Source organism: Gadus morhua, chromosome 5, assembly GCF_902167405.1.
Source record: "Gadus morhua chromosome 5, gadMor3.0, whole genome shotgun sequence".
Classification (NCBI taxonomy): domain Eukaryota; kingdom Metazoa; phylum Chordata; class Actinopteri; order Gadiformes; family Gadidae; genus Gadus; species Gadus morhua.
In genome coordinates, this window is record NC_044052.1 from 14,381,442 (window position 1) to 14,403,152 (window position 21,711).

The 21,711-nt window shown below is 42.9% G+C and overlaps 2 protein-coding genes across 2 annotated transcripts in view; both read right to left on the reverse strand.

Moving 5' to 3' along the window:
* Window positions 1-387: 387 nt before the first annotated feature.
* On the reverse strand, window positions 388-14,034 carry slc24a4a (solute carrier family 24 member 4a). Its single transcript, XM_030357130.1, is given in 18 exon segments — window positions 388-1,107; window positions 1,329-1,394; window positions 2,980-3,092; window positions 4,464-4,578; window positions 4,949-5,115; window positions 5,202-5,276; window positions 5,846-5,985; window positions 6,447-6,500; window positions 7,648-7,673; window positions 7,786-7,860; window positions 8,266-8,369; window positions 9,811-9,895; window positions 10,285-10,347; window positions 10,349-10,360; window positions 11,305-11,381; window positions 13,601-13,711; window positions 13,956-13,995; window positions 14,026-14,034. Coding segments are annotated over 18 exon segments (1,482 nt in total). The 3' UTR covers window positions 388-957.
* A 4,304-nt stretch (window positions 14,035-18,338) lies between these two features.
* Window positions 18,339-21,711, reverse strand: part of crim1 (cysteine rich transmembrane BMP regulator 1 (chordin-like)) — a 90,693-nt gene continuing 87,320 nt past the window's right edge. Inside the window, exons 21-22 of the mRNA XM_030357131.1 lie at window positions 20,900-21,141; window positions 18,339-20,635 (exon numbers count right to left, since the gene is read on the reverse strand). Of these exons, the coding sequence (XP_030212991.1) occupies window positions 20,402-20,635; window positions 20,900-21,141 (476 nt within the window). The 3' untranslated portion in view covers window positions 18,339-20,401. The remainder of the gene's footprint in view (window positions 20,636-20,899; window positions 21,142-21,711) is intronic.

The following is a 21,711-nucleotide window of genomic DNA, read 5'->3' on the forward strand; positions in this document are numbered from 1 at the left end:
CTGAAACACAACAACATTGGTACTAAAAGTAGATACCTGAAATAGAAGCAGTCCTAAAGACAGTCCTTGGGAATCCAAATGTAAATATTGTTTAACAATTGAACTGAATGCATAATGCCTAGAAACATTATTGCTTCAGCTTCACTAGTTTAATTCCAGTGTATTTTTATGAGTTGAGGCCAGCCTGAACAAATGAAAAACAAAGGATAGCAGCACCTCTGTTTTAGCAATACTTGGTCATTGCATAAAAACTAATGCAAGTAACACATTTAAACTAAGCACTAAACAAATGAAAGTTTGCTGTCCTTGTATTTTAAAATAATTTAGTTAAATGCTCAGTAAAGCAGTTCCTAAAGTGTTTTGGCATAAAGAGGACAGACCAGGGCATTCAAACCAGGGTACCTGATATTTATTCATCCGTCACAGATCAGATATTAACTCGGAAATAAACGTTCAAGCATGTATACTGGAAGGATATTTTATACATGTAATCGTATTACCTCAAATTTCTTTGAATACAAATTTAGTCTTATATAATAATTTCAGCCAGTTGGCAGATGCTATCATACACATCTTGTGTATAATGTCCTTTGATTGTCATGGTATTACAAAATATCTAATCTAGCCCTACAATGCTAAGATACAGACCAACATTCAACGTAGAAATTGTCAAATTCTTCAGCCAAATTCACAAATATTCACATAGGCATGCATGCACGCACAAACACAAACACACAAACACAGAGTGTGAGTTATATATTGGCAGGCTGGAGCTACATGTAGCCTAACAGCTGTATAAGAACATTTGACCATCAGATGTGTGTGATACAATAAGCTTTATCAGGGACTGACTGGGACCACACACACACACACACACACACACACACACACACACACACACACACACACACACACACACACACACACACACACACACACACACACACACCTATACACTTATCCTTCTAAACACATGGGCAGGTTTATGAATGTAAAAACATTGTATTCTATTAAAATGGAGATGGTTAGAAAGATGACATAGAGTAGCAGCACATACACCCCTAGACGAGTATCAAGGCGCCATCCGTTTACATGGATACCAAGGACCTGAAAACAAGGGAAGGTTTAGTATATAAACCAATGATAAGGGTCCCTATATTAAATAAACATCAAATGTGTACATTGTCAGAACATAGCACTATGTTCTGACAATTCTCTCTCTCTCACACACACACACACACACACACACACACACACACACACACACACACACACACACACACACACACACACACACACACACGTGTGGAGTGGGGTTAGTAACTTACAGCTAGGGTCACAGAGCCCAGCAGTAGCACCACAGAGTAGAAGAGCCCTCTGCTGTTGATCAGAACCTGAAAGATGGGAATGCAGATGTTGTGTCCCACTTTGAACTATTCAAATCTGTTGGTATATGTGTAGTTTTTATTCATTCCAGCAGATGGCCTCAGTTGCTCCTTTTTCAGCACCTTATTATCGTTGATTTTCAAATAGTTGATTGCGTCACTTGTAATTCATTATTTGGTTTTGTTTGTTTGTCTGCCAATGCGTGAGTCTTGCCAGTTTTTCAGATTAGTTAATTAATTTCATTAGGTAAGTTCCCTTTAGTCGTTTTTAGGGCTCCTTTATGATGCCTAAACTCTTTTTTGCTCTGCAAACCTTTTGAGATTACAGACTTTTAAAATACTGATGCTTCATTTGCATGCTGTTCTATGCGCCACCACACAACAGTCAAGTCATATTTATTCACATTTAAAAAAAACAACACTTAAATTGACCAAAGTGGAGGCGTAAAATAAACACAAAATAGACACTAAAATAAAGCACAGCTTACCAGCCTACTTCACTGTATACCTAGGATTAGTTAATTACCCCGCAAGGTTTTCGTTAAGTTATTTCCACTCAGGCTCTCAGTAGAATATATGGTTATTCTCCCATGAGAAGAGCGAGAGGATAATTCTTGTACCAACAGAACATTTAGGAAGATTTAGCTTGGCCTTCTCATGCCAACGTTACCCATGGGCCTTGGCTTTAGGACCGATAAACAGGATTAATACCCAAGGTCCAATACTAACCCCTAAGCACCTGCACTTTAAGCACTAAATCCAGAGTTTACACAAAGCAGCTCCGAGCCAAGTACCAAGAGTACAATTAACTGAGCAGAATCTGGTGGATGACTTAAATTCAGTCTATTTAAATATTGAGTACGAGTATTAAGTATTCATTCAACATCAATTGCCAGTTTTGGAGTAATAAAAAAAAAAAAGATGTCAGATCCTTCACAAATTAGAAAAAAATGTGGATTATATATTCCATATTACTGCTTTGATTTGTGCTATATTTGTGTCCATGAAAGTAAATACGTCACATTCATAAATTAGCATGGTTGGAATCTCAATGCATTGTGTTAGAAAACAATTTTGTTGTGTTTTGACACTAGACTATTTTAGACAACCATCTCCGCAGGCTATGCAAACCAAGTGTGTTTTCAGTCCATCCTGTCTTTGGCATTCTCCCTCAAATGTATTATTTGATATAGTTTTTACAGGAAAGTGAAACCTAACGAAATACGTGGGGGTAATTTTGTCCTGAAACGTTTTGTTTGAAGCACCCTTAACAACTGGCAAATCAATGAAATGAATAGGAATGTGGGTGTGAAGTACAGGTGGTTAAAACAGACCGGCAGGGACGTGGACAAGGTTTGTTTGTTCACAGACTTACTCCTTACAGATGATGTATCAGGGAAAGGAAGAGACGAGTAGTTGGGAGTTCAAAGGGGACAACATCATCAACAACTGTTATTGTTGCTTTTTAAAATAATTTTTTGTTAAGAAATATGTTCTTAATATGTTGTGATCGTAGTTTAGGTTGTTAAGGACCCCCTTGAAAACGAGATGGGTGCATCTGAAATTTGAACAATTCAACGAGCCTGCCTCTCACCTGGGATCCCATGCTGACAGCAAGGGTCTGGATGCTCCAGGGAACTCCTAGGCCAATCAAGATATCGAAGACGTTACTGCCCAAAGAGTTGGACACGGCCATGTCACCCTGGCCTGGACAGGATATGTGAGTGAGGGAGTGAGACAGACAGAGAGAGGGACGGAGACGGAGCGAGAGATGGGCTTAATGTCAAAATGTTTGTTTCAAAATCCAATGCATCAAATATAGGTCATGCTCTGCCATTTACTATGGCTATTTTGTTTGCTTTGAATGCTTGTGTTTCGTCTAAATTAAAATCCACTGGTGGTCTGAGGAGCTACTGCTCGAAGTCCTTAGTGTATACATTTTTCTAAATGAGAATAAAAATACTCAAAAATATACAGAAAAAAAATCTTTGTACACAATGTAAGAGTTCTCGGCAAAAAGATGAAAAAAAGATCAACCAACAAGATCGGCTGTTTTGATGTCGACACAATTGACAGTGTATGCTACATTACTGAAACTTTATATTTATTAATCAAGTGCGGACATAATTAACGACCAGCGTTGTCATTAACTAAGGCATCCATAACTTAGATATCTCTTTGATATTATAACCATCCTTCAACTCTGTCCCTCGTACCAGTGGCTATACAGTACACTCTGGCTATGTTCGAATTGGCTCACATGTTCCCTCGTTCCCGACATAAATGGTAAATGGAGGGCATTTATATAGCGCTTTCAGCCCGTGGCCACTCACGAGCGCTTTACGATTATTACCTCGGCTTCCACCCATACTCAGACACTGGGGTCGAGTATGGGCCAGCAACGGCCAGCTTGTCAGGAGCAGTTATGGTTAAGTGGAGTGCTCGGGGACCCCGCCACACTCAGCGAGGAGTAGCCTAGATGGAAGCAGCCACCTTCTGGCGGCTAATCAACCTACTCTACCTCCCTGGCCACTGCCAGCCCATACGCTGTGACCACCACAGAGTGCACTATTTAGCAAACAATTATAGGGGGGATTCAAACACTAATTATGGGCAGGAAATCCATTGGTGTGACGTGTATTGTCACGCAAACAAGAGGATGCCACCTGTGGTTTATTTTGCATAAATAACCCATATGGCCCGGCCCGGTCATCTCCATTGGATGAATCCAAAGACCAATCCAATGCAATGAGTGAAAACCTCTAGGAATCAAGAGATACTGAGGGAATAATGACTGTAAGTTGTAAATCTTTGTTGTGGTCTTTTATGGGTATTGAGTAGTTCACTATGTGGGGAACCCGATTTTTACACTCACATTTCGGATTAAACAAAATGGTGACCACCTAAATGCTGTGACATTTTCTTGATGTTTGTCAGCCCGGTCCCCTTTGAAGTCACGTCTGTGAACAGTATGGCTGGACTACAAATATGACTTTATTAGGGCAGTATATAGGGCACAGGTGGACCAATTGTAACAAAGCGTTTTATTCACCGGTACACACGCACACATTGCAGTACCTTGTCGTGCCACCAGGAGGCTAGCCATGCAGTCCGGGACACTGGTGCCGGCAGCCAGGAATGTGATGCCCATGATGACGTCTGGGATGCCCAGGGTGAAGCCGACCACCGTCACCTGACGTGAACCCAGGACAAATCAACAAGACGTACCACGCACGTCACACAAGGTATAAGTGTCAAGCACGACACACTTCAAACTCAACACACATGCTAATGACAGCTACCTCTAAGCGACTACACAGACGACATAACAAACTTCATGGCTGTAAAAGTGATGCACTACTGAAGGGATTGTGTCAGTGTTTGGTAAGCTTCTGACTCAGATGTGAATGGTTTGTAACGCTAAATGGCCGGAATATATATATATTTTTAAGCATTTTGCATTACAAATCTCATAATATAATAAAAAAAAAACTGCATTTTCCACCAATTGAGTTGTAGAGGACGACCTCAACTAAACACCACCATTCAGATGTAGCACGTACCATCCACACCATGACATAAGAGAAGACCGCTATCCACACAGTAGAGCCAAAAAAGGAAACCAGGTAATATTTCTCCCAGCGTGGTTGATTGACATCAGGGAGAGTGAGGGAGAGTAGGAAGAGGATTGGCCAGGAGACTAGCCACTTGAATATCTCCAGGGGGCTTCCTAGGACAAACAGTGGTAATAATCCAATCATCATTAAGTTGTGCCAATTATATTTATTTTTGCAGATAGAGAATCAGTTCCTTTACCAGGGATTCTGAAGGGTGAGTTAAGTGCTTGTTCATGGTTTCCCTCCTCTCCCGATGTCATCTTATTTGCAGGTCCTAAAACACACACACACGCACACGCACACACACACACACACACACACACACACACACACACACAGAATGAACACATGGACTGAAATATTTGAGATATTTCAGTCCATATTTTCAGTCAAGTCCTAACGCACGTTAAAGGGGGGTTTGATGCAAAGCCCTCTGCGTGACAGCCAGAGGAGACTCCAGCAGTGACCACTAGAGGGCAGCAGAGCAGCAGCACCTGACAACAGCTGGGCATGGTGATCAAGTACCACAGACTAACGTTGTTATTGCCGCATTTATATTGTGTGACTTTTAATGGAGCGCCGCACAGCCGACTACATCCATATGTTTCATTGTTCCTTCGTCCCACTCTGAGAGTATTTAATTTTCCCCAAAACATTGGGGTGCAGGCTGAGTCCATCTACAGTGACGCCTCAGCGCCTTGGGCACACTCATGGAATACAAAATAGTGCACCTTTAATAGCTCAGCCCAACCACAACCCCCCCCTAATAGCAAATAAACATGGCCCGGCCGTGTGTGATCTGGGGAAACTCTGATCTTAGTATAGAGAGGGTGTTTTACTGACCCTCTGGTAATAGGCGCTTGGTGGGATCATTGCCGTCGCCATGGAAACTATAGTCATCCGGGTTGAAGGCTGCGTTGCCATTGGTTATGGCTTTTACCGAACCACCCCTGGTAAAAAAGCGTTGAATACTGCTGTTGAACCTGACACACGCACAACCACACAGGCACCCACCCCCCCCCACACACACACACACACACACACACACACACACACACACACACACACACACACACACACACACACACACACACACACACACACACACACACACACACACACACACACAGACGTAGGCACAAACACCCAGCAGAGGAAATAAAACAAGGGGGTAATTAATATGTCAAATAAATAATAATAATTTTCTTTCAGGTTGTCACATCAGTCTGTCGGAAATTGCTGGACCCTGATGGCTGATCGCAGTTGGCCCCGTCAGCCAGCTGTCACGCTCAGATAATTCAGCTGCCAATTACAAAAAGTGCGATAAAGTTCTGTAGATTTCTTGTTGTTCGCAATTGAAAAAAACTTAAAATGCAAAATACTTGACATTTGATGGTCTTTCCCCGAAATGAGAACAACATGAGCTGAACCCCAGTGGCCTTACTTCATGACGAGGATGTATCCGACATACATGAAGACGAGGACCAAACTCTCCCACCTGGAACACACACCCACACCGTGAGGCATATACAGACACGCACATGCACATGCACACACGCACACCCACACCCCCCCACACACACACACACACACACACACACACACACACACACACACACACACACACACACACACACACACACACACACACACACACACACACACACACACACACACACACAGTATTTATTAACAGACTTTGAAAAATTGGTTGCAATTAACCAAGGAGGTGACCAAATGACAAGTGAGTTGATTTGAACTACATCAAGTTCATGTCACTGCAACCAATCAGAGGATATCAAGACAAAACCTTTTAGACAAGAAAATAGGTTGCGGGTAATCCAGACCGTTGTGTGGCTAAATTCATCAATAAAGAATGGATGTTGTGTGGTGATGTTAAAGGTCCCATGGCATGCTACTTTATGGATGCTATATAGACATTAGTGGGCCCCTAACACAGTATTTGAAGACGTTGCCGAAATTCAGCCGTGGTGCAGAATTACAGCCACTACGAGCCAGTCTCACATTGAGCTTCCCCCAAACGCGAGGAGAGAGGCGGGTCAAGGAGGAGGGTGGGGGTGTGGCCCTGAGCAGCTTGCGGCCACGGTACTGTGCGCTCTTTTACAGTGGATGTATCACAATGGCAAGGCGGCAGACAGGGGCTCCGGCAGGAGACAGTCGTGGGCAACAATCCCTTTCTCCTCCATGTCACGGTTCATGTACTTCAGGGAGTTTTTATTTCAGGGAGAAATAAAAAAGAAGTAGCTCATTGTCTTATTGTCGGGGCAAATATTATGGGTGGGCAAAGCAGAGAAGGGGAGGTAACCTGGCCCCTTATGACGACATATGGGGCCAAATTCGAAATTGGAGCGTCTGAGCTTTAATTTTTCAAATGCGGAGCAGGATACCTAGTGCTCGTTTTAAAGTGACATTTTCATGCCATGAGACCTTTAAGTATATTTCATGTGTCCTGTTGGATTTTTATGAGGGCAATAGACCTTTAAAGTAATGCATCACAAAGGCAAGCACACACATTTTCTGAGGAAGGCTTGATGCAGAATATTAATGTTTTTGCCTCTGATATAAAAAACAAGAACAGTTAAAAAACATTAGAAAAAGTAAGAAATATAGTCAATTTTACTCACCACATTATCCGTCCATCATAGATAAACTAAGAAAAGAGTGAGGGGTGTTCATGTCAGGGAAATTAATTGTATTCATTATCTTAAGAACAGCTGAACACCATGTCAAATACTAGCTTTAGGATAGGATATTATACTCACTGCCATGAGGGCCAGAACAGACAATGTGTAGCAAAATGAGTCACGAAAAACGGCATACTTAGTCAGGTGGACCACCTTTGGTGAGAGAGAGAAAGAGAAAGAGTCAGATCAATTAAAAACAAATTCCAATTTAATTTCAACAATGTATGAATGTACGCAGATAGCAGACAAGAAATACAAAATATAAATCGGTCAGTATATCGGTGGGTGCAAATCTATGCCTACTTATCCTTAAAATAACCAACATCCTTTGGATATCTGATGGAAGAAATAATCTAAAAGTACAACAGAAGTACTGCCAAAGAACAATGAGCAACTTTAATTCTAGTTGTTGTTACCCTTATACTGTAAGGCACACTCCTGACCAGAAAAAAGACTGCAGATAGCCACACACCAGACCAGAGAATAAACTGCAGATTGCCACACACCTGAACAGCAAGTATGCTGATAGCCACAAATAGACTGCAGTTAGCCACACACCTGACCGGCAAATAGACTGCAGACTCCAACGATGCAAAGGATGTTGAAAACAGCCGAGCCGACGATAGTACCGACCCCGACATCACCGTGCGTTATGAAAACACCTGGCAGATAGAAGGGTTACAATGACCTCATGGATAGTGTGGCAGTACGGTACGCCTAGAAAGCTTTTGAATCTTGCCGTTATTCATATTTACTCTCTCAGAATGGGCAGAAGAACCTTTACCCTGAGGGAAGATATTGATCAAAGTCACTATACTTCTTATGAACACAATACCGTGCACACATATTGCAGGTCTGAGGAGATCTATCATGTTTAAGAGTTGTTTGTGGCCTCATTAAACTACAACACAGTAGTCACAACTCTAGCTCTGAAAGATAAAGGTTAAATGGACAAATGAAAGTATGAATAAGACATAGGTCTTGTTTATTTAGATGCTTCCTGGTTTGGTTTCATTGTTGTTTGGAATTTCTTGACTTGATTATTAGGTCTTTATGGTAATTTGTTTCTGCTTTTCTGGTTTTGGTCTTGCTAACCGGAGGCTTAGTGGAGGAACACTGGAGCAATTGGTCTTGTGATTTAACCACAAGACCCACACCAATAAGCCCTCACATGCACTCGCACACTCACACCCCCTGCTATTACACCCACACCCACGTGATTACGACTTAAGAGGCATGGATAACCTTTGCTTAGTTTTCTAGTATCAGGAACAAAACACAGAAAGTCTGCTATGTTAAAATCCCTGATGTAACACATCTTCTGAATGTTTTTTAAGTAAAGTAAGTAAGTCAATTTGATTTATAAAGCACGATTTCACGCAGCATAAACTGACCAGACTGCTGTAAAGTGGATAACTATTTTTCTTTTTACAAAAGACACATTGAACCAATAGTCATAATTACATAAAACGTAAATAAACGGAAACCTTCGATATTAGGGCACACAACACAGAAATATAGAACATGAGCAGGATTGCAGGGTGAAGAAACAAGAAAGCCTAGGGATTAAAGGTGGTTTTTAGCCTGGATTTGAAGGCAGAAAAGGAGGGGGCGGATCTGATATCCAGGGGGAGAAGGTTTCACAGACGTTGAGCATGAACTGCAATAGCTCTATCCTGCATCCTGTGTTTCACTCACACTCTCTTGTTTCTCTCTTTCTTATCTTCTGCTTTCATTCCCTCATATTCTTCTGGGAAAGCAGAGTGAAAAACTTCTGCCTGTGTGTGCCCTCATTTATCGGAGAACACGTACTGAAAGAGAATTTTTTTTTGTGGAAAATAATTTACAACTTAGCTGAGCCTAAGCCAAGCGAGCTTGTCCTTTATCCCACGGTGAATTCCAACCGTTTTTGCCTTGGAGCATAATCCCGCGTCAGAACCATGGGACGAAGGGATCATTCCCAACATGAAGACAACGCCAGGGGTTTAAACTCTGCAATCCCCCTTCATTTGTCATGGTCACACAAACGTACAGGGAACAGCGAACAGCGTTTCATTTGGTTCTGCTGTGCGATGATGTGCTGAATGGAAGTGTGTTTGATACCTATTATAGAAGCAAAAAGCTCCGGCGCAGAGCTTCCTGTGGCCATGAAAGTGGCTCCTGCTACATCCTCGGTAAGGCTCAGTTTCTGTATAGGATACAAACACACACACACACACACACACACACACACACACACACACACAACACACACACACACACACACACACACACACACACACACACACACACACACACACACACACACACACACACAGAAATAACAAGATAAACAGTTTATTTGGCACAGTTTTATGTAAGGACATGTTTTCAGGGACTGGAGAGGGAGCAAAAAGCGTTGGGATTTGTTTTATACATGGTGAATAGACTAGATTATTCAATGCCCAAATGAATGGCTCACATTCCAATGTGAACCTAAGGTAACACATTTTAACCATGTTATTCTGAGGAATACAAGCTGTCCCATGAATTAATTATTTCCTTAAAGTAGTGATCAAGCCCAGGAAGTTTCGTTACCTCACAGATCTTCTCCAGGCTAACAACAAAGTAATCGTCGCACACGATTGCCAGCGCGAAAAAACATGTACATAGCCTGTAGAGCAACATAAAAAACACCAGAGATAGGGCAGATATTCCATCTAAAGATGACAACGTTCTCGGCCATAGCTCTAGATCAAGATTAGCTCGAACGGAACACAGCAGTCATTCAGTTTTTGCATGTCTTGATAAAAAGGATAAGCGAAGAAAGAAAAACAGAATATATTGATTAAGATATTTAGAAAAAGTATCTAAAAAAATTATTGACTAATGCTTTCTTGTTTGTCATGCCAAATATAACCGCATATAACCTGACAATTTAGCGTTCATTCACTGCGTCATCCTTTCACATCCTCTTGTCGGTTCAAGGTATGTGAATCATTTTGGCTTGTGCTGCTTCGACAAGACGTGTCACTGTCACTACACTCCATTTACCTGACGCCCAACATTCTGTCATATGAATAGACCGTTTTCACAGAGGTGTCATCGTAGGGCAAACGCAGGTGTCGCTCAAAACACAAATGATGGGGCTGTTACCATCAGGGCACGGGGAGCGACTAAAAGAGGAAAGGTGAAGGCCAAGGTCCTGATCATAACGCAGATCCGCAAAATTACAACAAATCTCAACAAACAAGATGAATATTTCTGTATAGATAATATAATCTTTGTAAATACATCTTTGTACAGGTCTAAGACGTTTAACTTTACATCATATATGCATTCACATCAATCTAGAGGCTTCTCTCGTCAATATTGAAAGGGCAATTACTGTCATCGGGGTCTCAAACGCCTCAAGGCAGCGGAGGATAGAGCAGTGATCAGGAGACGACATTGGAAGGGCAGAAGACATGAGAGACTTAGCCCATTATTCGACAGAGCTACAGCGTACACAGAGAGAATGAACACATTGGCTTTGCAGCAGTACACACAAGGGGTCAAGCAGAAACAAGAGTTCACGTGGTTCAGTTCATCTTAATGAAGTTGCATTGAGTCACTCACTGCCACTATGTGCAGCACCACAGCTCCTTGCCTCCTCTGGCTGTTGGAGAAGACGTCTGTGGGGAACTGGTGAATGGCTTGAACACACACACACACACACACACACACACACACACACACCACACACACACACACACACACACACACACACACACACACACACACACACACACACACACACACACACACACACACACACACACAAATAGACGCATGCACACGCAGGCAGACAAACAGATAGAAGCTCATTCGTACGTGCACACAGACACACACACACAGTGAGTGCGTACAAACAAACACACACACACACACACACACACACACACACACACACACACACAAACGCACGTATGTACACACACACACACACGCACATGTACAAACACACACACACACAAACACACAAAGAAATACATACAGATACTGCATGATATTCGTGACAAGCGTATTCATTGAACAGTAATCACATGGACATCTAGGGAGGTGAAACATACATGTGTTGTGAATGAGCAGAGATATCCATGGTATGCATATCTGGTACTTTTGCAGATTTTTCTCAAGCAATCTTGTTCCACAAAAGGATCATGAACATCGGTAAACAGTAACAGGTAAAAAAACCTGTACGTTTAGTTCCCAAATAGGCATGCCATCTATGTTCCAATCTTACATGTTATTAATATCCATCATCTAGTAGGTAAGGTTTATCTGAAATCTGATATTCATGCTCATTCATTCATAATCAAAAATGTATAAAGCAATTGAGGACTAAAATCAAGCATTTCAAAGGAACATAGGGCTTTGAATTCAGCCTACATCATTGAACCATGGAAGAAGTTGCGGAATTAAAAGTGTCTGGTTGAAATGTGTCTCTTGCCTTGCTACTAGGTTTACCCTCTCTATTGGACCTATTATTCGGGATGTGTTGAAAGACCACTTGAGAGTAGGTCGGTATATAGGTCAACTTGAAGTGGAGGCCAATTCAATGTGAGTCCATTCATCATTTTTCATTCATTTAATTGTGTGTGAATTAATGCCTTTTTATGGCGCTGCAATGTAAAGTGTTATCACCATAAGGAATCAGCATGCTTCATTTCAAAACTGATTCTGTGCCAAACACACGCGCATGCAACACACAGCGCACACCACACACACACGCACACACACGCACACAGATAGGTGGGGGGGGGGGATTGGAGAGTCCCAAATTTCCTGTCTAGGATTAAGAAAGTAATATCTTATCTTATATTAGCCAATTAAACATTTGAATACAAATATAAACTTGCATGCAATGTATGTATTGATGAGCTAGAGGACATGCAACACATTTTTGGTGAATCTAAAGATACGGATATAATCTCTCAATACAAGCCACAATAAAATAATAAAATCATCAATGCCTGCATCTTTGTAATTATGTTTAATTCAAATAAGACTTTGGAGTAGCTCTCTATTTAGTGTAGCTCTCTATTTAGTGTCTATTTTCTTATCATTTTCACAATTGTCTGTTTATTGATGCTCAGTGCCATTGATCTGAAAAAATTGTTTTGTGAATGCTCTCCTGGGGACAGTGGGCGATGTGGGAATTATTCATGTCAAGCTTATAGTGTAATTATTGCTAATTAATGCAAGGACTAAATAGACAAATGCATTTTGGCTAGTTTTGCCAAAATTGCCCATATACAATGTATAAATATATATGTACTATATAGATAAACCATTTAAAAAAAATCTTAGCCTACAAACACATGTGTGACCAATCATCGATCTTATCTTTCATTGTTGTCATACTACTTAAGATATCTGATGATAACAAAAGCCGTCTCTCTAGCCATTTCCTCCCATATCAATGTTTCTTTTCTCGCACAGAACAACATGTGGGATAACAACCCTGGATCCCATAGCTGAGCCCCCAAACCAGAAAAATTATTTGCAGTCTTGACTATCTAAATTTGTCCTACTTTCCGTAAGACATAGAAATAGGTTTGAATCCGATTGCCCATGGAGTCCTTTGCCTTTGTTACCAAAACAGCGCTGCTTTGTGTCATTTGTGCAGGGCTTGTGGCAAAACAAAACAACAATACACAATGCCCAATGTGACTTTTCATCTGACATGGTTGAGGAAGTCGATTTCAATTTAATATGAGTCACACTGCATTCTGGATTAAATGTCAAAATAAAACGGTATCCTGGTCAACTATTTGTGTGTGTGTGTGTGTGTGTGTGTGTGTGTGTGTGTGTGTGTGTGTGTGTGTGTGTGTGTGTGTGTGTGTGTGTGGTGTGTGTGTGTGTATTATACCTGGCTCAGTGCAGTTGATCTCAAGGGTGCCATTGGCGACAGCCAAAAGCTTCCTGCGTTGAGATTGGTCAAGAGACGCTCCTGGGAATGACTCAAGATGTAACCTAGACACTAAACACACCAACAAACGCACAAACACACACTGAATCAAATTATAATGAATGCATTCTTATCGTTAATAAACGCTTGTTGACCTTTACAGATTTCATGCACAGCTTCTTTGATCCAATATTTTATCTTACAATTTCACCGTGTCATTCATCAACATCTTGCCTTAAGCCGTTACTTTGACTGATACATTGCTGTGTCCCGAAATCTATAAAGAACCCAGGAGCATCGTGTGTTTGAACCTCACCGTCAGTCAGGGCAGACACTCCCCAGGTGATCCCCAAGGACTCCGAGCACCAGACACATCACCTGCACACATGCATCATGTCCCGCCTCTTCCGTCTCATGTACCGTCTGGAGGACGGACCCCTGCGTTGTTGCCCCTCCATATCTGCCGCTCGTTTTGATATTCTTACGAATCCTTCATAGACTACCTGTCTGCTGGCAGTCTAATAAGGAGGCAACATGTGTCAATGTATGCCTGAAGGCATATCACTAATTCGTTTAATCACATTAGTTAGACGTAGGCCTACCTGGTTCTGCTTTCAGAAAAAAGAAAATATAATGATTGTTTAAAAACACTTTTCTGGTAAATGGCTGCATTTTGCTAGCCATTGTACTTCCTTCCTTTCATTCAGGATAATTTAGATTTAATAATTTGCAATATTCAGAAAGTGACATTTAGGTCACTTTCGGGATCATGTCGTTTCGGTAGCCTAGTTTTCAAAAGTTCAACTTTTGGCAAGAGATACAATACATTTACTCATTCGAAAAGCTAAACAACAACCCCCACAATATGTAGCCTACCATTATAATTGTAAAACGCAACAATCCATAAGCAGACATACGCCTTCGTCAAACCCGTGTTTTACCTACGTTTCTATGATGTAGAAAATAGTTGTCCTGGCTAAGGAGCGAATACTTGCTGGGCTGTCATTTCCGTGTGTGGCCCCCAAGATAATTGTAGTATAAAAGAAAACAATTCGCCTGTTTGCATCTAATCTATTACAACGCAAGGTGTCCTTGGCAGGCGTCGTGGTTCACCGTCCAGCCGGTTATGGGCTGCATGCATGCTCCCTTGAAAAGTTCTTGTTGATAGGCAGAGTGTGGGTGAGACGCAAGGGAAAGGGGGGAGGGCTGGACCAAAAAGAAATGGGACGATCTGGGCGTCCACACGTTAGGCCCGATCCATTGAGTGGTAGGCTACATGGTCTGGATTTAGCCCCAATTGTTTAGATATTTATCTGCAAACGTCAGTCCTAAATTGTGCTTGAGGCAGATCTTTCTTTAATTTCATTCAACGTCATAGCCAACAGCATTTCCCTCTCTGTCATTTTTATGGCAGGTACAAATGTCTTGGTTTGAAATTAAATATGTAATGTAATATCATGTGATATACGTTACAATAGCATACAATACCCTGGGCTCTCTCGTCTGGTCGTCCCCTTACGCCGCCACAGTAGGCTATATTCTAAAATCATTTGATCCAACTAAAATAAAACTGTTTAGAATGAATGACAGTGTAGGCCTATTGGGTTATTTGCAGTTCACTTCCAATTTCCATGAAATGCATTTTTTTTCCCGCACATAACCGAAGGAATCATTCTAACCTCTACACTCTGGGCCGTATGCGTGCCTGCCCCCGCGCTTCTGGGTCATAGAGCAATCATGTGAGTAGTTACAGACATTCCCCGAATGACCGTGAAGTGTGAGAAGGTGTGCGTAAGTGAGAGACGCTGATCAGTTTTGAACGTGTGTGTGGGTGAGCGTGAAGGTATTTATTTATTTTCTGCGTGTGTGTGCGTGCCGTGTGTCTGTGTGCGTGCATGTGCATGCCTATGTGTGTGTGCATGTGTGCATGTGTGTGTAAACGTGATACTGTGTATGAGTGTGTGTGTGAGGTCATTCTGCTTATGTGCATGCTGTAATTGTGTGTGAGTGTGTGTGTCTGTTTTTGTGCATCAGGCTGTGTGTGTGTGTGTGTGGTGTGTGGTGTGTGCTCCATCACATGCTGTAATTGTGTGTGTGTGTGTTGGTTATCAAAGCATTCAGCATCAGAAGATCAGGCTTTAGAGGGATTAACTGAGGGGGCGCTGGGGGTGGGTGGGGCTGTTTGGCCGCTTCACGCAGCATTAAAGGTTAACATTTTCAGAAACTTTTGCCTTCATTCAACGCTATGATTATTAATAATAATAAAGTCAATGAAATCGCTGGAAATCCGAGTATGGGGAAATTGCCCCAATGCTGGTGATTTGATCTTGAGACTTTTCTTTGGGCTGTTTTGCTGTTTGCGTCGGCTGCGTAAACTGGCCTCCATGTAGCGGATGAAGGTAAATAGCGTTACGCAACGAAAGGTGGTGTAACAAAGGAAGGCAGCATGGGAGAGCAAAGCTTGGGTTTGAACCAAACACAAGTAGGATCAAATAAATAATCAGACGTCATCGCTTCAACTTTCAAATCATTTATTTATAGTGCTGTAAAGAAAGAAAACATATGATACATGAACTACCTTGGGCAATAAGAGCTGTCTGCTGAGGAGTCTTCGATGCATCATTATCATCTGTATCAATAGCATTGAATGATTAAATAAAGTCATCCCAACACTTTTAGTTGTACTCTTTGAAAACAATATCGTAAATGTATGTGCAGGGTGTTTAGGGTGAGGCGTGTGGGTATTGTGTTTGTTTGAATGATTCCGGTGTAGACAACGAGGAAAAATAATAAAGATAATTTAAAACTTCTCCCGGCCCTCTTTGACCAGAAGTCCCTTGGGAGGGGGGGGGGGGGGGGGGGGGATCAGATGAGCTTTAGAGTTCTGTTCACTGCGCATGGATTTGTGTCATATTACCTTGAAAAAAAAAAGCTGAGGTTCTAATTGGACAATGTTTGGGTGAACCCACCCCTACTGTTGTTGATTCATCTCAACTGGGCACTGGTTTTTGTCCTACAAAAGTATATATATTTTTTAAATTGAACTCTCGGTAATATACAATAACAACAAGTATTACGGGGAGCCCATTCTTCTTCTTTTCCTCATTCATCTTCCAGTTACCGGTCAGCAAATAAATTATAAACACAATAAATAAAAAAGTAGTTTTTGTCTTCTAAATAGATTTGTTGGTTAGGGTTGATTCTTATTCGTCCCTGTGCTGGGAGAGGGGGGGGGCAGGGTATTTAAAAAAGTATACTCTAAAACGAAGTATCTAAAACGACACTTTGAGAAATATTATGTAAATGTTTTGACAAGACACTAAGGACCAAATGTGATTACATTATATGACTTGATAAAAATATTTGCGGGACAAAAGCATTACTTCAAGCCAATCATTCGTAAAATGGCAATTAGCATTCCAATTGTGCCTTCCTTTTATACATTTGAATGACAGTGATGAAGAGGACTGAAAGTGATAGTGGGAGAGCGAGTAAGAGAGAGTCATTGTTTAAGTATTAGAGTATTATCACTCCATGACAATATTACACCCGAGGACTTTTACAGAGTTATGTCAACAAAGTCATGGATTTTAGTTGAGGCAATAGTATATGGTGCACCACACAGGACATAAGGACTAAGTTTCCAATTGCTCATCATACCCATGCAGCCTGTCAACTATTGTCCCAAGCGTTTCCATTCAGGGAGCTCATCCCATTGGCTCTTTCACCGTGGGGTTATAAATCACATCATGGAACAGGATGGCATACTAGCCCAAGCCAGATAGACTGTTTTGACAGCAGTCGGAGACCGCTTTTTATATTAGACCGCTGTGTGCAAGAGTTCATTTATCTCAAACGTCAATCTGGTACCAAGTCAGCATTCCTCGTATGGTCAGTAGATTGCTCCGAAATGGCCAAACGCCTTGTGAGTGACCCTGTGCATCAGGATCACTGCACGTTAGCTAACGTCACTAGAATGGATGTCATGGTGTGTCATCTTCCTGATGGTGTTCAACACGCCATGTGACCGCCATAACCACTCAATAGCTATAAGAACAATTACCCGTACAGAGTCCTCGCGTACAGATGACGTAGACATGGACCGCCTTCAGGGTGGGAAGTGGGAGGTGAGAGCGACATGGCCAGCACGCTGTCCCTTAGGACGACAACCTCCACTGATGCTGCTTCCATTACCCGCACCAACCAAGCACAGATGCTGCCGCAGTTCAACGGGTTGGAAGCTTGGGAGCTCTGCGCTTCATATTTTTTTGTGGTTTCAGTTTTTCAAATAAACAAAGCCTGTGAAACGAGGCAAATGAGGTCAGAGCTTCTGGACCAGTAGCCTTGGGACTGACATAAAATACTGCGACTATCATGAATTCAATAGACCATGTCTTCTTCTCCGGCGAGAAACCGTTACAGATTCCCTTCTGTATTTCTGAACTTTTGTAGGTTGAGTATTAAACAAGGGCGCTTGTATTCATCAGTATTTTGTAAATAATTTGACTTGTAGATAGAAAAGAGAATTACCCATTAAGGAAACGTGTATACAATATCAAACCAATATCATTTTTTTTTTATCTCGAAAGGGGATTTTCGTCAAATTAAATAATGTTTGGCGTAAATTTGTGGGCCTATTTCTTAATTGAAAAAGTAAATAATTTTCATTTGACTGGCAAACACTTGACAAAGTGCTTGATTATCAGGCCAAAAATACACAATATCTATATTTACACGATAAACTCATTGAACAGTTAAAGTGAACTCACTCCAGTCCTACACAGTAACAAAACCACTTTACATCTGTGTCACAACACTCAGAGGCATAACCCTGACCATTGTCTTGTCCCAATTTCAATATATCTGCTAGAGAGAAAAACAATACTTTCTAAGTGCAATCAATCACTGACACGCCCGTTTCCTGGACTCAGGCGTATAACAATTCTATGGGGACACCGTGGGTTCACACCGAGGGCCAAGAGGACTGAAGATGTCAACGTCTGGAACGGCTCAACTCGTTCTCTGGGGATAAATACGTAATCTACGCAAACAGGTCACCTAAAAACACAACACAACACCGGAGCCCCTGTGGTCGCTGGGCCGTCCAGTGGCGTGCTAGGACGCTTCTACGTACGGGCTCATTCCTAGCCGGATTGGGGGAACTCCATCGTCAAGTTAAGCAAGAGTGATTCAATCTCGTAATTGAGACATAAATCATTCTAAAAAACAGGTTAAAAAAAAAAAAACAGCCCTAAACCCCAAATAAATGGGAATAGTCGTAGTCATCGTGGGCCAGAGGAAGTTGGACATTGCTCAATGTTTGGCTTTGGCTCAAGAGGCCAAATCATACAAGACATGAGGGACTCCACCAATTCATATTTTTGACAGATTCCGGAAGGACAACCAGCTCATCTTTAGATATTACGGTATGTCTACGTGATGACGTAGCCTCGTCACATCCGTCACAAGCCTATAGGCCCTGCCAGGCTAAACCAGCCGCTACGGTCATGCGTTGTGGTTTGTGTAAAGAGTGAATGTATGTGTATGTATAAAGTCAATAGAATGGGAGTGCTTGAGTTAATGACCAGCGCTCCCCATCACACCTCCACCGGCCAAGGGCACATCATGGAGTATTCCGGTGAAGGGGGCGAGGGGGGGGGTTGGTTAGCGATATCACTGTTGGTCTCTAATAAAAGGAGCCCTTCAGAAAAAAACAAAAACGATTACAAGAATACCATTTTTTTGAGGCTGCAGAGAGGCAGTGGACAGGCACACAGTCCACCACTCCATCTCTAGCCCTCTCCGTCTCTCCACGCTGGGCCCCTCTCGTTTCCCGCCATCACCTTTCATCTGGGTCCATTCGCCCACTGTTTAATTTACAAGCAAGGGGGTGTCTGTCCGTCCGTCCGTCCGTGCTTTCTTCTATAGCGTTGGGCTTGACGACCGGCTTCTTTCCTTGACGATGACAAAATGGTGAATTTTCGAAAGTTGGGGGTGGAGGGGTGGGGGAAACAAGCTCTGTGAGGTCCACAAGGAGAGTTTAAAGATGTGTTTTATCTCAGCTGAAGTATTCATGGTGTCAGGCCCACTGAGTCACATTTCCACGGCGTATTTCCTGCTCCTTGACTGATCAGGCTTGGGTGTGGGCGTCGATAATGATGTGCTGGTCAGCCATAGACAGGTGTGGTTGTTATCGAGTACTGGTATCCTAGGTGGGTGGTGTGGTCCATGCATGTCTGCGTGTTTATGTGCGTTATAGGCATAGGATATACCAAAATAGACTTTTTTTTTCAATCAGGACAACGAGAAAAAGACCAGTGTACATTGTCGTTGGTTAATAATTGGTTATTAACACCAGATCATTTTCTTATCCTCGTCAGAAATTAATCTAGTGTGGCAGACCCCGATAGATCTAGACATCTCCACTGCTAAGCGTATCATTGGATTATGCTCCTCAGACCCAATCATCGGTCGCCATATTGGATCGCCGTTTTATAGCACGTGTGTGTAATATATGCGTACGTGTGTACATGTATGTCATGTGACAGCCTAACAGTTTTGCAACAACCTTACCCTATCTTCATCTCCTTCACTCTTTCCTCTAAATGTCAAAGTGTGTGGCATACAAGTTCTGTGGATGTAACCATCTGCATCTTTCTGAATACTTGAGGATAATATTGTGTGTGTCTGTGTGCATGTGCGCGTGCGTGTGTGTGTGTGTGTGTATGGGGTGTGTACTGGTGTGTGTGTGGGCGTGCGGGGTCACGGCGTGCTGTAGAAGGCGTCCTGGTTGAGGTTGTTGTTGAGGTTGCTGGCCTTCATGCTGTAGTAGCCGCTGAAGCGCGGCTCGGGCTCCGCGATGCGCAGCACCCGGGGGTGGTTGTTCTGGCCGGGCCGCGCCGGCGGGGACAGGGCCTGGTCCTCCGGGGAGGAGGGCGAGGCCAGGCCGCTCCGCGGGCCGAGCCCGGAGAACAGCCGGTTGTTCAGACACTGGGCCTGCGGGGGGGAACACGGGACAAGATTGAACACTCAGAATACTCGGCGTGTCAATAATAGTACAAAAGTACTAAGAACTGAGGACGACAATATCATTAACGTTGAATTTAATAGATATAAGTTCAAGTATGTGCGTTGGATGCATAAGTAATACAAATTTGACCCCGATTCAGAGATCAGATATTACGAGTTATGTGCGATAAGGATTAATCACATCACCCGTGTGTATGTGTGAGTGTGTTTGCCTGCGTCTGCAGTACACACCTTGCACTGCAGGGGGAGCCAGCGCCTCCGGTGGGAGGTGTAGAGCAGAGCCGAGACCAGCAGGAGGAGGAGCAGCAGGAGGGGCAGCACCACCCACATGACGGTGGTGGCCGTCAGCTCCGGCCCGCCGGCCCCCGGCCCCCCCTGGGGGCCCCCTCTGGGGGAGCCGGATAGGAAGGGCATCTGGAGCCCGCTCACGTCACCTGGGGGAGCCGACACAACGGGGGAGTGACTGGGCGTATCTCAGGCCGGGGACGGATCACTGTGCTTCGAAGCTTTCTCCCGAAAAAACGTGTTGTGTTGAATCGGGTGTTGTCTTCTTTGTGGGGACACAATCAAAGCCATGAATGGATGATTGGCCGGACCCGGGCCAGGTCTGTCTGAACGGGAGGAGGGCCGGCAGCATATGCCAGAGTAAACAAAACATGAGCTTGCAGATTCGTCTGGTTCCCGGGCCGAATTGAATTCCTAAAACAGCCATATTTCCATCGTTATTTTGAAATGAGACTTCCGTGTTCCTACCCGACCGTCGTGCCACTGCTAAGGACAACCAATCAGGTGCTTCAGTGGATTTCAACTCACTTGTTTGTTTCTACAACGTGGGTAAAGATGGTGCTTTGGTTGAACAAAACACGCATATCGCAAAATAGGAGATCATGAATGAACAAATACTTTGACCAAACAATACAATTCCTCCTCCACTATTATGGTAGGCAGCTGAGGACTGGTAGGCAGATGCCTCTGTTGTGCTCCCCTCCTTTACAGGAGGGTTAGTGTGTGTGTGGGCGGTACCTCTGAAACGGGGCAGGTCG